Here is a 21917-nt window from a genome sequence, read left to right as displayed (position 1 = left end):
AATTTGACCAATAGAAAATTTGTGATGGCATGGATAATTATAGTCACAGCACAAAAGAAAAGTATCACAGTGTTATACCAATTCAGGAAAAAAAAAGGAAAGCGCCATGTATAGCATCGAACCCACGACGGAATGTCGTCGGTTTACCCAGAATGCCGCTGAGCCACTGCGCCATAAGCTCACATCTTTCGTGGCGGTAATATAACGCTATTATATCGTGCATTTATTTTTGCGAAAATTTGAACGGAAAAACTGAAAGCAAATTCGTGTGCTACATTTACTTCATTTTAAAATACGGTTGATTGAGATGATGTCATCAAATTGTTGGTGGAGATGATTAACCAAATTTTGGTTAGCATTTAACTATCTACATAGACGTACAAAATTTGCCAACAATCGGTTCAGCAGTTTTGGAGATTACGTGTCTAATAAAAATTGATGTAGACAGACAGACAGACTGACGGACAGAAACCTGAGACTACTTTTTTCGTATGTAGGGGTCATGAAACGTCGAGAAAATATAAATGTGATCATTCGTCCAATGGACTCGATTACTATACTTCCTTAGCCTACGCTCAGGAAGTAAAAAGAATAGTTACTCGATTAATCAACAGATAAATAATAATTGAGCCTTGCAAGAGAAATATAGAATTCGTGTCATAAAATTTGCCTTTTATAAATAATCAAAATAATTTAGGCGCTGAATGTTTTAGGTAGTATTTTTTGTTTGAAAGAAATTTAAGAACTTCGTATGATTTTGCTAGCGGAAGGTGTAAATTTTTAAATGAAAATATTTGTTTGTCAATATAATAAAAACTATAAATAAAATATTTAAACTCTTATAAAACATATATAACAGATGAAACTGCTGATTTTTAATGGAAATTTAATAGTTATTTTGGAAAAAATTAAAGAGTATATTACTTTGTTGAATACATTTCAAAATGGTAAATAAAAAATATATATACAGCCTGTTATTGAAAGGTATGTACAAAATAAAATCGGCAATTGGTCTCGAAGTATGGGTGCTAAAAGTTAAAAAAAGTTCACGTAAAAGTGTTCTCCTTTTAGAGATAAAAATTATTAAAATTTATAGCCAAATTCGTTGTACGCCTCTGATAAAAAGACCATCTTTCGTTTCTATAGCAACATTTAGTCTTGACAAAAGTTTTATTGTTACAGTTGCTAGGATTTACTAAAATTAATTAATTTTACCTATTTATCCTTCAGTAGCGTCTAAAAAGATTGGATAAGGGTTAATTTTCCCCTTAAAATTTTGATAAGACAAAATAAGTTTTTCCGACTTCTTAGACTTCGCGAAGAACTGTCCATTTTGTTGTACGTACCTTTCAATAACACCCTGTATATTTAAATTCGACGCTTTTTGTTTGCGTCGAATAAAATTTATTGAACGTATTTTCTTTCATCTAAATTGTAAAAAAATGTCAGGTTTATATCCTAAATATTACTTCCTGAGCGTAAGGTAAAGACGTATTGTACCGGGTTTATCCAACGAATGACTATTTTTATATTTCCTCGACGTTTTATAACCCGTAGAGTATGAGAAAATTGTTTTCTCGTCTGCATTTCTCTGTTTGCCGTCTGTGTGTCGATTTCTATAAGACAAATATCTATTTGACAACAATCGGTAGTTTCGAAAATTAACTATCTAGCTACTACTATCGAAACTACCGAACCGACTGTTGTCAAATTTTGTCTTTCAGGAATATCGTGTAGATGATAAATCGCTAACCAAAATTCATTCCCACCAACAATTTGATGACGTCACGTCCAAATTTTGCATGCTATTTAAATTTTATATAATAACACATTCCTGTACTTGTGGTTTATGAATCCACTTTGATTCTAGACATCCAGACTTACACTGTGTTATACAAAAATAAATAAAATTTCGCAAAATCAAATTTTACAATTTTTCGAAACCGGATTTGTTGACGTGTGCTTCAAGGGCGAGGAGCGTTCTGTTTAAATAACTTTAGATCAATCTTTTTTCTTTGATGACGATGTAGTCAGATCGGAATCTAGTACATTTATAAAAAAATTGGTCGAAAGTTGTTTCGACAGAACTTCCCTCGCTCCTGAAGTCCAGTAAAACATATCCAGCATTTTCAAGTTGAGTTTGTTCTTTACACAATGTTGTGATGACGTCATCAACATTATTGCAACGACACGTATATCAGTTTAGACTGGTGCAGTATAATACTAAAAATAACAGTATTGTGTTCCAAAATTTTCTGGGAAAATAGAGTCAGCGATTCCTGATTTAATCAATAAAATAATTGACTCATTCTTTAATTTTTTTGAGCCACCTGTTTAAGCAAATCTAAAAAATATGAATGCAGTGATAAATCACAAGTAAGAACTCATCATATTTTGCACATTTTGGATAGAATTTATTCGGCAAAATTTTGAGATGACGTCATCAATTTTTTGGAGGGGATACGTAAATATATTTTGGCTAAAAATTTCTTATGCTCTTCATAACTTTAAAATATTTGCAAGATTTCAAAGCATTCGGTTGGGCAGATTCAAAAATTGAGTTGTAAACTGTTGTAGTATAATTTTGATTTTTTCGGGTAAAAACTCAACACGGACTCATAAACTACATGTGTAGGACTATGTTATTTTACACAATTTAAAACCCATTTACTATGTATAATTTTGAAGTGACGTCATCACATTATTGGTGGGGATAATTAGACAGACAGACAGACAGACGGACAGACAGACAGACAGACAGACAGACAGACAGACGGACAGACAGACACAGAGGCAGACGGAAACGGGGACCTATTTCTTCGTACTGTAGGGGTCATGAAAGATCGAGGAAACGTAAAAATAGAGAGTCGGTCAACGGACTCGATTATAATACTTCCTTCGCTTACGCTCGGGAAGTAAAAATAAAGAAAAAAAAGGCATATTCTGAACTAGATACTTCCCATATAGTTAAATAAAACGTGATCATTAATAAGTCTGTTTAGAGACAAAGAAAATTAAATGTTCATATTTAATGAAAAGATTCTCGTATACAGTCATTACAGTCTAGCTGCCATTCTGAATTGTATTTAGGAGACACAGTTATTTTGATTTTTTCTGAAAAGAAAATCAAACTTGTTTTGAAAATTCACAGCCACGTTTGTTATAACTGCAGCAGGTATATACAGCTTATTTTACTTATGTGGGTTTATAAAAAAAATAATATTTTTGATGCCTGATATGCAATAAATAAAATGAATAAAATAAGCTGATGTATCATGTTATATGAGACTGTAGTTTCGTCGTCAATTATTGGTGCGAGGTTATTTCGGTATAACTTTCCTGGCCCTTGAAGTATAATACAACATATCCAGGTTTTCGAACACTTATGAAATTTGTTTTTGTGATTTTTATTATGATAACCCCTATAAGTTAAAATAAAGGTAAAGAAGGTGATGGCCACATTTGATCAGTAATACAAAATGTCTCATTCATAATATTTGAGTCACCCTGAAGAAGCAATTTTAAAAAATATGAAGACATTGATAAAATATCTTATAATATTTTGCATATTTTAGATAGGATTTATTAGTAAAAATTTTGGTAATGGGTGATGGGACAAACTTATAAATTTACCATTACCCATTTACCATGGTTAAAATAGCCTTAAGGCGTTTAAAATATTTCAGAGCAGTTTCAAATTTAAATTGTAAAATGTTGTTATACATACTGTGTACATATTTTGATTTATTTTTAAATCTGGATATCTATGGTACCACCTCAAGACGGATTTATAAATCGCAAATGTACGTCACTTTATAAATTTTAAATAACATTTACTATGCCAAATTTTGACGTCATCACATTGTTGATGGAGATGCTCAGACAAATTTTGGTTAGCGTTTTACAATGCTTGCTTATGTTTCTAAAATATTTATAAAATTTGACCACGATCGGTCCAGTAGTTTCGGAGAACATCCGTATAACAGAAATCATCATGGTGACAGATGACAGACGGATGGAAACGGGAGACCTAGTTTTTCGTACTCTAGGGATCATGAAACTTTGAGAAAACATAACGGGGTCCATTCGCCGAATACAATACAATACGTCCTTAGCTTATGCTCGGTAAGTAAAACGGGGAATGATCCATATTATATGGAAAAGTATCTATTTTAAAAATATGTTTATGTTCTTAGTTTTTTAGGCAGCTATATAACATGAAGTTATTTTCTTAAATAGGATATGATCCACTTGAATTATATGTACATACTTATTAAATTTTACTAGTTACAGAAAGAAGGTCTCTCATAAAATTTTGTGGACATCATTATCGTCAATCTTACTGTATAGGTGAAGCTTTTAGTCTGAATATTCTATGTCAAAATTTATTTGATCATTTTTTGTAGTAGGATCATCAGTGTGGAAGAAACGAAAAAGTACAACGTTATTGAACTATAATCCTTAAATACATTTTAGTACCTTACCAAAATTTCGAAAAGGTATGTTACGTAAGATCTGAGATAACCTTAAAAATTTCTATTTCAACAAATAAATGAGCAGACAAATTCTGATTAGCGATTTACAATTCAATTCACAGTAACTTTCTACATACATGCGCAGAGAGGTGTACAAAAATGGTTAGTACTTATTTTACAATCTTAAAATGGCTCAAGGAATTTGATGAGGAATGTTAAAAACTTGTTAAGTACTGAAATTATACCTTTAGATGTAGTGTTATGCTATTTATGCTTCAGTAATAGATAAGATTTTATTTTTAAAATTGAAGACTCAGTATTTTTTAAAGTAAGAATTTAACTGACTACGCTGAATTGCTAAATTAAATTTCATTCCAAGTACCACGACTGAACTTCAGAAACGTCTTAAGGTTATATCTTCCTGCAACTTGTAGTGATAAGGTCACCTATTAATGTAATAATTTAGTCTATATAATAACCTTTCTTAACGTTTTCCATTTGGATAATGTCAGCTCCACGAAGTAACTTCTTAAACTTAAACTTGAAGTCGAGCTTACTTCATAATTTCCAATTCCTTTGTCTATATTATAACTGCATTTTATATTATAATGTCAGTTTGGTTGTGGTTATGTTTAAAAATATTGCTTACCAAAGTCTAGAAAGGAATCGTTGGACACAAATATTTACTATTATTCTCGTACTGTTATTTTGTTTTTAGATAGCAAATAATCCAATTTCTGAATGTGGCACAAAAATCTGAACTAAATCTGTAGGATGTTTCGCTCTAGATATTTTTTACATCAAAAAATAACATAAAGTAGAATAACTTGTTAAATGTATTATTTAACAAGTTATTCATTCAATATTAGAATCAATAGTTTTTAAACACCCACTACCGAAAGTTGTTTTTAAAATAACAATAATACCTTGAAAAAAATTTTTGGTAAATTACAAAATACCAACTGGTGTCGTGACATGAACGCAAAAATGTGGATTTACAAAAGAGTTCTCATTTTAAACAAAATGTTTAGATTTTTAATACCACTGTTTTAAAATACTGTCGTAGCAAAAAATCTTATATGTAGTTGATGTATAAAAGTGTCTTTATTTCAGGTTTGCCTTCCATTCGCTAACGCTCGTTCGTGATTTAAATTTTTCATTAATCAAAAAAGTGTCTTTTTACACACTCGTTACATAAATTAGTATTATTCATTAGCATAAATGGGCATTTCTTATTAAAAAAGTTTTGTGCCTCCCGAATGGAACTAAAATAAATTGGCAAAAATATAGCGGCTGTTAAAAAAATGTATGACCCTATTTGTATCCCATCGTGATCAATTAAGTTAATACGAAAAATGAATGTCTTGTTTACTTGGGGTTTTTTACACAGACCGAAAATATCGAAGTATCGGGAGTGTCGAGGCTCGGAAATCCTTTAATAAATGAACTGAAAATTGGTCCTGACATCATTACCACTGATTGAGCATCCACAAATTTCATCCTATAAATACCACTAAAGAGAAAAATCGTGGAGATTCCCAGGCGAAACGTTTCTATAAGTAATCGATAACGTTACTACGGTAACCAGAAACTGTATGTAGGTATTTACATCATCAATCTTGGACGCAAAATAAGACAAGAATGATTAATACGTGTTTTTCTACATATTTAAAAAGTGTTATTAGTGATGGACAGGATCCGCCTGAAAGTTCCCCCTTTATAAAAAGATCAGCCGAAGGTCGCCCATCAAATTTATCGGAAAGAAATTAAGAATTTGATCGTGACGTACCCAACTGCCGACAAAATTGATAATAAATACTATCTTGACGATGGGAAAGTGCGTTATCGGGTAAACGACGCGTTTAAGTGTGATGGGCTAATGCGGTTCACCGAGCACACCGACACGGTTAATATTTGATGAAAACCCACATCATGGTGAGACCGCATTTACCTGTAAGCCAAGTCCCATTGAACCGAGCTGGAGGCGGAAGTTTGATGAAGATGTCTTCGAGAGAAGGCTTGTTGCCCTTCGTCCTAGGCCCTTCTTCAGGCGGTGACACGAGTACAATACTGAAAATGATTAGGCCAAGAACGGCAACTATGACCAGAAGAGCTATGAAGATGCCCCTCCAGTTCCTCTCGTTGGGAGAGCTGACCACCAGTTCCTGAAATGATAAAATAACAATAATATTTGCTTATGTGGAGTTTACTGATGATTTAGGTCTAGATTTACCTCGACATAGGCGTACGGAGCGGCTATTTTAACTCGGTTGCATGGCTTAGAAGTAATTTTGGCTGGTTTTTCGTCAGGCTTTGCTTTGGTTTCGACGGTCATATTATTGTCGTAAAAAAATTGTGCGGCGCAGACTTTGTATAAAAATATAATTTCTTAACGTAGTATTGCTTTGATTAACACTTGTGGGTCACATTTGTAAATGCACTTACAAAAAATACATTCCTACTTCCTATAACACTGGCAGGTTAATCTCAACAATAAGCACACTTATCATAATAAACATCGAACATATAAGACACTTATTTCTTTTAAAAAATTAGGAACAACATTTACTTTGTAACAACATCAACCGTGTTCGTATACGATTTAAAGTCGACAACATCTGTTCGTAATTCCGGTTACAGTATTTAAATCATTTACAAATTATCTGTCGATTTTTTTTCTTAGTTCGTTTGATTTGTCGGCGAAAATAACGTTACGATGCATACGAAACAACTGAAACACCCAAACTGTACGTTTAATGTAAAAGCTCCTGTGGAAAGCCAATAGAAGCCCGGTTTACAAAGGCAAAACAAACTGTTGGTAGCATAAACTAAATATTCCCGACTGTCTCTGATTTTTTTCCAAACAACCGCATCGTAACAACACGTTTGAGCTTTTCACACAAAGAAATGTTTTTTCAGGACTATAATTAATCACCGCACCTACAGAAAATTGATCACGTTTTAGTTCATTAGACGCGTGGTGGCTGTAACAGCACTCATAAATTTCCCTTCACAAAAAAAACCTTCATAACACACCTTGATACACTTCACGAGCGATTTAAATAATAATTACAATAAAGTTCTTCTCGCCCTCATTGTCGCCTTCGTTCAAACAAAATTATCTTGTATGAATAATTAAAGCGCTGTTTACATTATGCAAATGCGGCCGTCTCGGTTTGGAAATTAAACTGGAAAATGAGTGTGGTCGTTAGGGTATGTGAAAAAGAGCTCATCTCAATTCATAAAGTCGTCAGTCCTTGACTTCGTATTGAAGAGAACTTGAAATTAAACCGCTCCTAGCACGTAAGCTCTAAAACTGAAACAGAGCTTTTCAATATCGCCCTCTAATGTCTGTCGGCCAAACAAACCGGATTCAGCTTTCAACAAAAGAGGGAGCTGACTCTGACTTTAATATCCTGCATTTTCAGGGATCTGCGAAGGATCAAATCGAGAAAAATGATGTGATGCGGTTTATGGCCACTTTTTCGTGTGTTCAAACGAAATGACCGTTTAATTAAATTGAGATATCGATCGAAGGATAAAAAACAAACGATGTGGTGTAATAATTTAATGGTTAATTTTAAAGTAGAGTCTGCCTTTGATTGAATAATAATTTAATTGAATTTACTTCTATCGAACGGTATAGGGGAAACTGTGGGAAAGTGATGAATTAAGAACTTGTTTTAAGTTCCAACGTATTAATGGTTGCAGGAACAGCGTAGATTTATTAGGGGATGTACAAACATTTGGTCAGTTAAATCTCGTCGCTAAAAAGGAACGGAATTACAAAATGTTATAAAGACAATCTCACTGGGAACACCCAGGATGCTCTTTTGTCTGTGGCTTAATAACTCACCCCTGTTTTAATTTTAAAATATAAGGATTATCGTAACCTATTTTTTATTATTTAAAAATGACTCATTTAGTTTGCTTGACATTTGTAAAACAGGGAAACATAACATAGTTTGGACTGCGCATATTTACATGAAAATTAAAAGTTTGATCCTCGTGGAAAATTAATCAGTCTTAAATGACGAGTGAAAAATTGTTAGTTCATTAAATCTTAGTCCAAAAAAATTAAGTAACGTGTATTAATTTTGAAATATTTTGTTGTTGTTAACAATAAGTATGAGTGGAAAAACACACAATCTATTGATCGATTTTATTGCCAATGAACGTGAGCTTTTTTCAAAAAAAGTATTGAACAATTTATGTGACAGTTCCGGGGTGTTATAAATTCGGTCACAATTGTAAAAAATACGTAACGTTGGTATTGTCTCTTTGCCCTGCTTTCATCTACGTTTTTAATTGATTTGCACGTAATCACCGAAAAAGAGATTATACTGAGTTTGGTGTTGGAACTTCATTAATTATTATTACATTGGGGATTAAGAGCCCTGATAATGTTTGTGTACGGTGAACAGGTAAACATTTTATTCGTCGTGGAGAATAGAGGTTTATAACTTCAAAAACCGACTGGCTAGTTGACCATTTGAATTAATTTAGGCGAAATATAATACTAATTAATGAAATTCTCTGCAAATTTACAAAGATTTAAGTTAATAACGAAAGAGTAGCCATTTCATAATATTTGCTGGGTTTATGCATAATAAAATAAACAGCACGTTTTAACCATCCAACGGTCACAGATCTCTGGCGTTCCGTAAATATTTAGTTAATTTTGGAGTTGCTTTGATCGACCCCATTTAAAATCTAACTTTTTTCTACTTATTAAGATTTAAATGGAATTATTATATTTGTGATTATGTAAGTTTTTCATTTGAAGTGGTCGTAGGAAAATGTAAAAATTGCTTGATTTTTTTCATTTTTTGGGATTAGACCTAATTAAGTAGTAAAAAGTATTCGTTAAAATTTTAATTTGGTGTTCACAATTTAGTGTTGCCTTTTTTACACTGTTTAAAAGAAAAAAAATATCTGTAGCAAACACTTAAAATTTTAAAAATAAATAAAATATGAGATAGTCTATTTGCATTATGTATTTCATTTTAATTTTCTATATATATTAATTTTATTATAGTTCAGCCCAAAAGTTAATTAAATGTTTGATGAAAATGACATAAGTACAAAAAAATCAGATCTTTAATAATTATAACTCTCTCAAGGGATCAATCTCTGAGCAGTGTTCTACTTGGAACTTTTATTACTACTAATAAAAATGTATTACCAGACGAACTGACTGTTCTCAAGAGATTCTCAATTATCTGTATTTTGAAGTTTACGATGAGTAAAGCGAAACTATAACACAACTACCAAGCAAGTGCAGTTGTGCTTATTTCGGATTTCAAGAAGTTTTGCAAATGGAATTTGTCTTAATTTGAGTTTTACAGAGTGCCTGCAAAATCGGAAGTCGATTTAATAAGGAATGAGTGATGAAATTTGGAAAACACTGCAATAAGTCAAGCGATTTTCGAAACTACTGACAGCTTATTACTTAAACTTACTATATGACAGCTGTTTTTAATTACACTTTTATATGTAAAATTTTCAGCGGTTCAAGATATCGAATCAATTAGAATATAACCATTTGAACACTTGACAAAATTCTCTGAACACAGTTTTACATTTATAAAAAAAAAAAAAAAATAATAATAATAATAATATAGCAAATGAGTTACTTCGACAGAACTTGGTTGATCCACAGACCGGGGCCCGCTCAGGCCAATGTCGACTCTAAGCGTTCAAAATTTCTACGGGAAATATTATTTAGATGCTTTTATTTAGCAACATAATATCACATCTTGCATGTTTCACTCGATTTTGACATGCAACTGTTTTTTTTTTTTGTTTAACTAAAAATTAATCCTTTAATTGTGTTTGATAAAAACAAAACGTCCTAAATTAGCAACATTAGTGGAACTGTAATCATGCAATAGATTTTTTTTTGAGTGCAGTTATTTTTATGTTTTAGAAGCACTGTGTTCTATTTTATATTAATTTTTTACATACCGAAAAGTTGAAAAATTTAATTATCGAAGAAACAAAAATTTTAAAAATCGAAAAATTAAAAAAACCAGAAACTGAAAAGTTTCCGAAACAAATAATGTTGAAAAAATTCAGAAATCGAAAATTTAAAAAATCGGGAAATCTAAAAATCGAAAAGTTGAAAAACTTCAAAAACCGAAAAACTAAGATGGCAAAATTAAAAAATCGAAAAATTGAAAAATGGAAATATTGAAGAACTGAAAAATCGAGAAATCTAAAAATATAAAATTTAAAAGATTGAAAAATTAAAATATCGAAAAATTGTAAAATCGAGAAATCCAAATATGAAACAATCAAAAAAATTAAAATTGGAAAATCTAAAATTTAAAGCTGGAGTAATCGAAAAATCTAAAATTTTAAAAATTGAAAAGTTAACATATCGAAAAGTTGAAAAAATGGAAAATCTAAAGTTTAAATAACGAAAAATTAAAATCCAAAAGTAAAAAGTCGAGAAATCGAAAAACTCACAACTCGAAAAATCGAAAAGTCGAAATACTAAAAAATCCTGAAAGTCAAATATCGAAAAATTGAAAAATAGAAGAAAAATTGTAGAATGCAACAACTAAAAATTACAAAATTGAACGAAATATCCAAACAATTGGAAATTAGAAAATTGAAAAATTGAGAAATCGAAAAGTCAAAAACGCAAGGTCGAAAAATCGGAAACTTAAAAAATCGAAAAATTGAAAAATTGAAAAATCCAAAACATGAGAAATCGAAAAATTTAAGAACTGAAGAACTGAAAGATCGAAAGTTTGGGAAGTCGAGAAATGGAAATATGTATTAAAAAATTGGTCTAAAGAGTTTAGACAGTACTTCCCTCGCTGTCGGAAACTTGACGACTGCATGCCTATTGTGTTTTTTTTCTCATTACATTTTTGTAGTGGGAATTTAAAAAAAAATTGCGATGACGTCATCAACATTTTTGCAAGGACACGTATATCAGTTGGGATAGATGTAGTGTAATACTAAGAATAAAATTATTATATTCTCAAATTTTCGGGAAAATGAATTGGGTCGTTTGAATATTGATTTGTAATAATCAATAAAATAACGAAACAATTTACTCACGTATACCTACGTATCAGAGGCAACTGAAAATCGTGTATGTATAAACATTGTTAATTTAAGATGACAGGCGTAACAGCATACGTGAGAGCCAAACACAGAAACTGTAAACAAAACGACCGTCGGTTTTATTGCTTCGACTTCCGCTTATTATATAAAACATTGGGTTTTATTTTAATTCTTGACGGTGAAATTCACAATTGGTTGATTATAAACATGTCTATTTCACATTCGCGGAATCAAGTGAACGCATAAAACAAATGCAGGTCTGTAATGTTAAAGTCGATGTAAATAAGCGTGCTACCCTTATGTTTCAACCGAGTTTTTCCTTTAACAAATTTTGTGTCTACCAAATTGGGTTGGTTGGGGTGTAATACTAATAATAAGTGTTGCCTTTAATTTAATCAATAAAATAAATTGACTTCATTAATTCTTTTGAACCACCTCTTAAGAAAATCTAAAAAATATGAATGGAATGATAAATCACAAGTACAAACTCATCATATTTTTTGCATTTTAGATAGGATTTATTCAGCAAAATTTAAGGGTGACGTCATCAATTTTTTTAGGAGGGATGAACAAATACATTTTGAACAAAAGTTTACCATGCTTATAATAACTTTAAAATATTCCCAAGATTTCAAAGCATTCGGTTTTGTAATTCCTGATTAAATCGATAAAATAAATTCACGCCTTCATTAATTTTTTTGAGTCACCCTGCATATGCAAATCCAAAAATATGAATGGAATGATAAATCACAAGTACAGACTTATCATATTTTGTACATTTTAGATACGATTTATTCGGAAAACTTTTGAGCTGACGTTATCAGTTTTTTGTAGAAGATAACCAAATATATTTTGACTAAAAATTTATTATGCTCTTTATAACCTTCAAACATCTGCAAGATTTCAAAGCATTCGGTTTTGTAGTTCCTGATTAAATCAATAAAATAAATTTACGCATTCATTAATTTTTTTGAGTCACTCTGTATATGCAAATCCAAAAAATATGAATGGAGTGATAAATGACAAGTACAGGCTCATCATATTTTGTACATTTTAGATATGATTTATTCGGCAAACTTTCGAGCTGACGTCATCAAGTTTTTGGAGGGGATAAGCAAATATATTTTAACTAAACATTTATTATGCTCTTTATGACCTTAGAACATCTGCAAGATTTCAGAGCATTCGGTTTTGTAGTTCCTGATTAAATCAATAAAATATATTTACGCATTCATTAATTTTTTTGAGTCACCCTGTATATGCAAATCCAAAAAATATGAATGGAGTGATAGATCACAAGTACAGACTCATCATATTTTGTACATTTTAGATATGATTTATTCCACAAACTTTTGAGCTGACGTCATCAAGTTTTTGGAGGGGATAAGCAAATATTTTTTGAGTAAAGATTTATGATGCTCTTTATAGCCTTAAAACATCTGCAACATTTCAAAGCATTCTGGTTAGCAGATTAAAAATTAAATTTCAAAATGTTGTTTTATAATTTTGATTTTTTTTCCAAAAATCTGGACGTTTCGGGTGAAAAGTCGATTCAGAGTTGTAAACTACATGTGTAGGACTATGTTATTTTATACAATTGAAAACCCATTTACTATGTACAATTTTGAAGTGACGTCATCGCTTTAGTGGTGGGGATGATTCGACAAATTTTGGTTAGCGTTTTACCATCTACATGATATTCTTAATATAAGTACAAAATTTCACAACAATCGGTCGAGTACTTTCGGAGATTATCTGTCTAATAAAAATCCGGGACAACAGACGGACAGACGGACAGACGGACAGACGGATGGACAGACGGACAGACAGACGGAAATGGGAGACCTATTTCTTCGTCTTCTAGGGGTCATGAAAGATCGAGAAAACGTAAAAATAGAGAGTCGGCCGACGGACTCGATTACAATACTTCCTTTGCTTACGCTCGGGAAGTAAAAATAGATTAATTGAGAAGTCGGAAAACTAAAAATTCAAAAATGTCAAAATTTGAAAAATTAAAAAATATTGAAGAACTGAAAAACCAAAATGTCTAAAATTTAACACATTGAAAAATTAAAATATCGTAAAAGTCAAAAAAGGAGAAATCCAAACATCAAAAAACCAAAAAAATAAAAATTCGAAAATCTAAAATTTAAAATTCGAAAAAATGAAAAATCAATAAATCCAGAAAATTGGAAAATTGGAAAATTGGATAATTCAAAAATCGGAACATTGAAAAATCGAAAACGAAAAGTAAAAAATCGAAAAACCGACAAATCGAAATATCGAAATATCGAAAAATTCAAGAACTAAGATATCGAGAAATAGAAAAATTGAAACATCGAGAAATCAAGGAGTCGAAAAGTCGAGAAGTCGAAAAATCGAAAAATTGAGAAACCGAAATAGGCCAAAATCGAAAAATCAAAAAGTTAAAAATGGAAAAACTGATAATTCGAGAGAACAATCAGAACATCAAAACATCCGAATCTCGATAAAACGAAATCCCAAATAATTGAAAAATCGAAAATTTGAAATTCGAAAATTGAAAAATTCAAATATAGAACAACTCAAAACTCGAGAAATCGGAAAATCTAAAGTTTAACGAAAAACTGAAAATCAGAAAAGGAAAAAATCGAGAAATCAAAAAAACCCCAAGAGTCCAAAAATCATAGCATTGAAAAATCCCAAAACTGAAAGAAATATCCAAAAAATTGAGAAATTAAAAAATTGGAAGAAAAAGAATTTGTAAGCTTAAAAATTCGAAAAATTGAAAAATTAAAAACTTGAAAAATCGAAAAATTTAAGAACTGAAGAAGTGAAAGATCGAAATATTTAAAAATTGTAAAATAGAAAAGGATAAAAACTGAGAAATCGTATCATTGAAACATTGGAAAATCTAAAGTTTAACGAAAAACTGAAAATCCAAAAAAGAAAAAATCTAGAAATAAGAAAAATCCAGGAGTCCAAAAATCGAAAAGTGGAAAAGTCGAAATATTGAAAAATTCCAAAACTGAAAGAAATATCCAAAAAATTGAGAAATTAAAAAATTGGAATTTTGAGAAATCGAAAAACTAAAACAGCAAAGTCGAAAAATCGTAAACTTAAAAAATTGAAAAACAAAAACCTGAAAAATCAAAAAATTGAAGAAATAAATAAGTGAAAAATCGAAACTTTGGGAAGTCGACATATGGGAAAATAAAAAAAAAAGATTAATTCAGAAATCGGAAAACTGAAAATTTAGAGACATCAAAATTTGAAACATTGAAAAATTGAAATATTTAAAAACCGTAAAATTGAAAAGGATAAAAATTGAAATATAGAAAAATTGAGAAATCTAAAGTTGAAAAATCGAGAAATTGAAACGCCGAAAAATCTGAATAGCGTATTTATAAACCACAAGTTCAGGACTATGCTACTTTTTAACACTTAAATAACATTTATTCAACAAAATTGTAAGATGACATCATCAATTCCTGGGCCGCATGAATGGATAAATTTTGACTAACAATTTAACATGCTTCCAATAACTATAAATTGGAAAATGTTGTTGATTTTTTTCCAAAGATCTTGAAGTCTAAGGTAAAAACTCACCAAGGATTCATAAATCGTAAGTGACCAATTTTGGTGAGCGTTTTGTCATTTGATAATACAATTTGAAATGTAAATTTTGTCATTCGGGAACATCGTTAAGATGTTCAAGAACTTTGTTCACTTATTCGTTCTAAATTCCGACCAGATGGTCGAAACGGGTTAGTTCGTCGTAGCGGATGTGTAATAGATTAGTTCTATCGGCTTATAAATAAATCGCTTAGAGTCGATATTCGTCTGAGTGCGCTCTGGTCTGTAGATCAAACAAGTTCTCAGACGATGACTGATATGTTTCCAAGTTTAATTTTTTTCTCAGTACAAAAATCTTTTGACCTGTTCAAGCAATGTTTCCAAATTTCGACAGCTAATTTTTTCACGGACCTGAGTAGATGTTTTTGGGGCACACTGTATATATATAAAATAGTAATTTTTAGTTAATATGCACAAACATTTACAATAGCATTTATATTGAAAACTTCAGTGATTTTTGGATGTTTATGTAAGTTTTCCATTATTCGTTAACCCGAATATTTCCTTACAGTAATATTGATTACATGGACACCCCGTCAGATCACAGAACTTTTATCCCCAGCTTTTACATGAAAACTGTTACGATCCCTCTTGAACTTGCCAAATATTCTTTTTCTGCAGTAATCATTCTGATATTGCCTGTCTCGGGATACCACTTTCTTGTAAACTGTTTGAAAGTAAAATTCTCAATAAAAATCTGTGTAAATAAAAATTCTCGTTAGAGTGAAATAGCAGTGTTAGTCGCTCGAAGACTGAGAACCAGCTGATCAATCTAATTGTTTAATTAATACCACTTAAAATTATTTATTAATTAATGTGTGTGCTCTATAATACATTCGTCCTCTTTGCTCGTTTTCACATAATTACGCGTGTTAATTAATTAATTAGGAGGTTATTCACAAAGCTCGTTATAGCCCGTTAAGCGTTTGCAATTTATAATGCCAAGACAAATTAAACCAAGTTTGTAAATTGTTAATAGTTATCGAGCTTCGCGAAATAATTAATTATGCAGAAACTTAACTAAATCGATTTAAAAAATGCAATGAAATGCACAGAATGCATTTTACACCATAGTAATCCGACGTGCTTTATTTTTATAATGAGCAGCATTTGTCACCTTAAACATATCTTATTTTAGTGTGAATTTAGATGTGCTCTGCATTTTCAATTCCGACTTTTCGAGACGCTTCAGATAAGCACTTCCTTCCTGACATAATGCAAAATGTTCTCCTACAAGCGAGCTGATTTGATGTATAATCCTACTTAACTGAAAATTGATTTTTTTGTATACTTCTTGGGTGATTTATATTTTTCGCAGGTATATTGTATTATGTTGAGAGCGCCAGTTTCCACTTTACAAGGCTTCCGCAGAATTTCACTGAATTAAAATATACTTGCAAAAATGTTGTGACATGTTGGAGTATTTTTAGATAGCAGTGTGTTATGTATTGCTCGTGAGATAAATAGGGAAATTTGAGTGTTTTTAGAATGTTAGTACCTATTTGTTTTATCTTATTTCAAAGTATTCGGTTTCTGGTCCTGAAGTTTATCTGGAAACAGGAAAACACACGAAACGGGAAACTTGCATTTTCGTATTTTCTAAATTCTCAAATTCCAACGAATTTTTAAAACAGTACATCTGGAGTTGGTTTGCGTTTTAATAGTAACCTTCTACATTTAAATTTTCTATGTATTTGTGATGTAGTATTTTTAATAATAATTTATAACGTTATAATTACTTATTGAAAATGTTTGGTTTAAGATCGATAAGAAACTTTGAGGTTAGGTTCTTCATTGTTTACTACTTCGTTATCACCTAAAATCTTATAAGATTTTACGAAGGACAGTTACGACTAGAGTCAAAATTCACAGGGGAAATCTTAGGAGTGCACTACATTGATTTTTTGTGACAGAATATCCAGAAATAAAAAAAACATAGTATAATAATTTATACTGTGACAATAATAAGTAATACTAATAACACACGATCATTTTTAACTTTGTTGAAATTATCACAAACATTCCTATTTAATATTAAACAATGTAATTGTTTGGTTATGCAGGTAACAATTTCAACCTTAACAAGCAAATTTTTTGTTAAATATTTGCGTATTCAACAAGCCAGAATACTTTTCCAATGAATTTAAATGTAGTCCTTTATTCTACAGCCACCTTCGGTCGAATACATTTTTCAAGACACGAAGTTGGACGGTATTGAAAATTTTATGAATGTTAGAATGATTTATTGTCGCTACAATAAATATGAAAACAAGTTCTTGCAAAATGCCGTCGTCGCAGAACCCGCGAGTTTCACTTACGTTCCAAAAGTTAATTGTACATTTTAAGCAAGTTATCCGACTTTGTAACGATCGCATAATTCGGTATCCACTGCTGTTCTCTTATCAGAAATTGTCTTAGTTAGTTTAAATACGGTTCTGGCATTCAGATTCGTTTCTACATTCGGAAACGAAAATGTTTTAATTGGGTTCGTGCTCCCAGCGTCCAGTGTGGAATTAGAAATAATTGTCTGCTTTGTAGTTATAATTGAAACCAAACGCTCAGTTTCCAACACACAAGTAACTTAGAAGTGACAAAAAAATTAAAGCAATATATGGCTGCTCTTTTAAAAAAGGATTTTTTTATTGTTTTGACTGTAACTGTAATTAAAATGCTTTGAAATGAAGTTATAAAACTTTTGTCATGATTTTAAAGAATAGTCAAGTACTGTTACTACTAGACTCGAGCATGTTTACTGTTTGTAAATATATATGTGTACCCTGGTTAATATATTTTATATTTCACTGTTTCGACTTTTCTACATCCCTGTCCTTTGTCCGGCATAAAATTTTTACGAGTTTAGATACATAGGTGTTTTCAATTTACAAATATAACTGTCATAAAACCTGAGAAAAACAGACAATATTATAAAACATTTCTGATAGTTTCTCTCGATATGTTGACGAAGCTTCCAGGTCTCTACACCAACACATTTTCAAGATACTATTTGAAGAAATGTAGTTCACATTAATATAAATTTTTATTTTACCTCATTTCGTTGGTCCTTCTTACTACATCCATGTCCACCCGTGCCGGTACTTTGCACGGTGTTCATTATTAACGCACAAATTCATCAAAAACCGAAATCCGCTTCAACACACCTTTCCTTGCATCGTTCTGTGGTTATGGTCCATCAAATTTGAAGTTATGGAATTAACTTGTCTGTGGGGGTTGGATTTAATGAAATGTAGACACGGTAGTACGGATAACGATATTTTAATATGTATAAAGTGGAAACAGGAATTGCGAGAGGGTGGGAATAAAAAATGTGATTTATTCAAAACATGACAGTTGCGTGTGGTAAGACTGTTTCATAGGTTTAACTCATTCCTTAAAATACATAATTTAAAGCGGCTAAAGTCACATTTCTGAAAATAGTTTGAAACTAAATTGCTGGCAACATGGCAGCATAATTCGACGAAAAAATCTAAATATGAAAACATTTATGATACGCAAGTGCGTAAGTTATCACCACGCTTGCAAGAATTTACGCAAAAATAGTCATCTGGTGTTAATCAAATTTAGAATAACCTAGTTTTCTGTTTTGTTTTAGCACTTAAAAATAATTAGCAGTTCTACAAAAAGTAATAGGTAGAGAAGTTTTACGGCAAAAAATATATACACAAAAAAACTTTAATACAACCATAATAAGTCTGACAACACAAGTTGTGATTATTCGTGTTAATTTACCAATTCCATTCAATGTTAACAATGTTTTTTATGTTGCTTGTAACGAATTATTGTAGCAGGCATTGCCGCTCATATAAAATTTTTTGCTACTCCTACAATAAATAACAGCATTAACACAAATATGATTTATATTCGGTACGAGTTGTGTGCTATAATTAACAGTGAATTAATTGCGACTCTTGATAACACTAGTTGTGATTAAATTGCAAATTTACCGTATGGTCAATAATGGAGTAAATGTTAGTTTCGTGTTTTTTTATAAAAAAAAGAAGTAAAAAAAATAGTGCTAATGGTTTGTTACTGACTATTTATGGAAAAGAGAATAATGCTCTGTCTGAATGAAATGCTGATTATTGATCCAGACGATTTGCCACACTCGCTTAGTGCTCGAATGGCAAACTTTGTCCTCATGAGTAAACGCTACCAGAACGTTCACATCGCATGAAAATTATTATTTTGAAAAATAAAAATTCAACCTTCAATGCAAATTATATACGTACACTACATTTTTTTTATTTTACTTAAAAATCTACTAATGATTTAATCAGAATTGTGATAAAAGGAGCAAGTGGGTTAATAGATATTGCAGGTATAGACAGAAATGTCAATAAAATTAATTAAACACCGAACACCGAACACCGAACACACTTTATAGCTATAATAACAATTTTACAGTTACTGATTTTAAATGCAATTTTCATCGAATTTACCAACTCTAAATAAGTATCGATTTGTAATTAACTACAAAAAAAGTATATTAGTTGGAAACGGCGTCCGCAACTAAATAAGTGTCAAATTTCGTTTAAATTTTGAAGGATGAACAAATTAGTTTGTTTGTAATTTGGTGCCGCAAGAGCTTCGCTGCTAAAGAATGATACCCTTAAAAAAATTATTTGACCCTTTATTTCACAGTTATTTGAGAAATTTTTTCGATCACATGGTATTATAAAATATTATAAAAATCATTAAATTTCTTAAAACTTTACAAATTTAGGCACGTACAAACGCACGCAAAAGTATTGCCGGTACCCAGCAGACAAGGTATTAATCTTCTCCGCCTTCTCACTGTGCATTTCCATAATCCCATAAATATTTAGGTAGAATAAAGTCGTCGGGGACCAAAATTTCCTTCCTAGTTTGATTACCGAAAATTTAGAATTCGAAACGAGAACTTTTTGAGATAATATTTTAAACTACACACTACAATAATTTTTTCAACAACTGCTCTATTTTAGTTATTTAGACAGAACTTCCCTCCACTCTGAAACACAGGCGAAAAATTATAAAATTTATTTTTGCAAAATTAATTTTTTTAACGATAACTCCTATAAGTTAAAATAAAAATATGTGTGGACTGTTAAAGTATAGATAAATAGCATGCTATGCGTATGTTTCAATAGCAAAATTTTCTGATGACGTCATCAATATTTATCGTGGACACATGTAATAATTTCAATAGACGCAGTGTAATACTAATAACAGTGCTGTAATTTTCTCAATAACTTTAAAACGTTTGCAAGATTTTAGAGTAATTAGTTTTGCGGTTTCGGAGTTAAATTATAAAATGTTGCTGTGGAGTTTTAATTTTTCTCCAAAAATGTGCAAGTTTAGGGTAAAAAAAAATGAAAAAGCTTTATGCACAATTACTGCAAGAGAATGTCATTTTATTAAATTTAAATAGGTATTCATTTGGCTAAATTGAAAGATGTCGTCACCAATTGAGGGAGGGGCTTAAACCGAAAATTTTTTATTAAGGATTTAGTATGCTGTAACAAGATTTCAAAGTATTCGGTTTGGCAATTTAAAACTTCAATTATAGCATATTGTTATCAAAAAATTTTGAGTTTTCTTGCAAAAATCCGGCTGTCTAGGCTAAAAACTTAATACATAAACCACAAGTGCAGGATTATGTTATTTTATAAAATTTCAAGAATCTTTATTCGGCCAAATTTTGTGATGACGTCATTAATTTTTCTGGGAGGGGATAAACACAAATTTAAACCTTAAAACGTTTTCAAGATTTCAGAGTATTCAGTTTATAGTTTCCGAGTTAATTCGTGAAAGGTTATACAATTTTTTTTCCAAAGATCCGAATGTTTAGGATAAAAATTGAACACGGATTTATAAACCACAAGAAGCGTACTAAGCGTATGTTGCAAGAAAGTTTCTCCAGAACGCAATTTTGTGGGACATCATCAACATTTCAGTAAAGACATGTATGTCAATTTGGATGGGTACAGTGTAATACTAGTAGAAACAGTACTGTATTCTCAAAATTTCTGGAAAATAGGATCAACCGTTCTTGATTTGATCAATAAAAAAAAGCAGCGACCCGGCATTGATCCGCGGACCTTTTCTTTTTCTAGTAAAGACAAAATTAGTCATTCGTCAGGGAACTTTACGCTTGGGAAGTAAAAAAAAATGGTGAAGGTTAGTTCGAGAGAACTTCCCTCGCCCCTAAAGTATTCTCCAACAAATATCGTTCTTTGAAAAATAATAGGAGTAAAATATTATTTTGAGGGTTTGTTTTGTGATAACCTTTACAAAATTAAAAACCAGTGGGGCTTGCTTCTTTAGCTTTACTTTAACACTACGCACTTATCGTTATTTTTTCTTAAGAAGTTATTATAAAAAAAAAACAATTAAATAACTGGGAGCATGTTTCATCATTTGAACGTTAACGTCTGACGTTATGTTAATTTTTAAAGATTTCATTCGGAGGCTTCGAATTGTGTGTATTTCTAATTGTCAATATTAGACAATTTTTCGATTGCTCAGTAGATCAAGCTGATCTCTTAATAAAAAAATACTACTTCCCATCTACCTGTAATAAATTGTTTAAATAAAGATTCATTTTTGTTTAATGTTAAAATATTATCTCAAAAAGTTCAGGTTTCAAGTTCAAAGCTTTCTGTAATTAAACCAAGAAATTTTGATCCTTGTCCACTTTATTGTAACTCAGTGTATTAGGGTAAATGTGTACAAGAGTGCGCATATGTA

At 31.0% G+C, this 21917-nt stretch overlaps 1 protein-coding gene across 8 annotated transcripts in view; it reads right to left on the bottom strand.

Moving 5' to 3' along the window:
- Positions 1 to 21917, bottom strand: part of LOC135134683 (uncharacterized protein) — a 120419-nt gene that overhangs the window by 9682 nt on the left and 88820 nt on the right. For 3 of the 8 annotated variants that reach the window (XM_064063444.1, XM_064063445.1, XM_064063448.1), the window contains exons 2-3: positions 18217 to 18389; positions 6427 to 6640 (exon numbers count right to left, since the gene is read on the bottom strand). In XM_064063444.1, coding sequence (XP_063919514.1) covers positions 6427 to 6640; positions 18217 to 18282 — 280 coding nt within the window. In that variant the 5' untranslated portion in view covers positions 18283 to 18389. Of the gene's footprint in view, positions 1 to 6426; positions 6641 to 6708; positions 7202 to 18216; positions 18656 to 21917 lie in introns of those variants that run through there. The other 5 variants (XM_064063443.1, XM_064063441.1, XM_064063446.1 and 2 more) reach the window with 4 other exon arrangements.

Source organism: Zophobas morio, unplaced genomic scaffold (genome assembly GCF_036711695.1).
Source record: "Zophobas morio isolate AGI-343-1 ecotype UQ-CSIRO unplaced genomic scaffold, CSIRO_AGI_Zmor_V1 ptg000023l, whole genome shotgun sequence".
NCBI classification, from domain to species: domain Eukaryota; kingdom Metazoa; phylum Arthropoda; class Insecta; order Coleoptera; family Tenebrionidae; genus Zophobas; species Zophobas morio.
The sequence above is the reverse complement of the archived record's forward strand: the minus strand, read 5'-3'. Positions and strand labels throughout refer to the sequence as shown.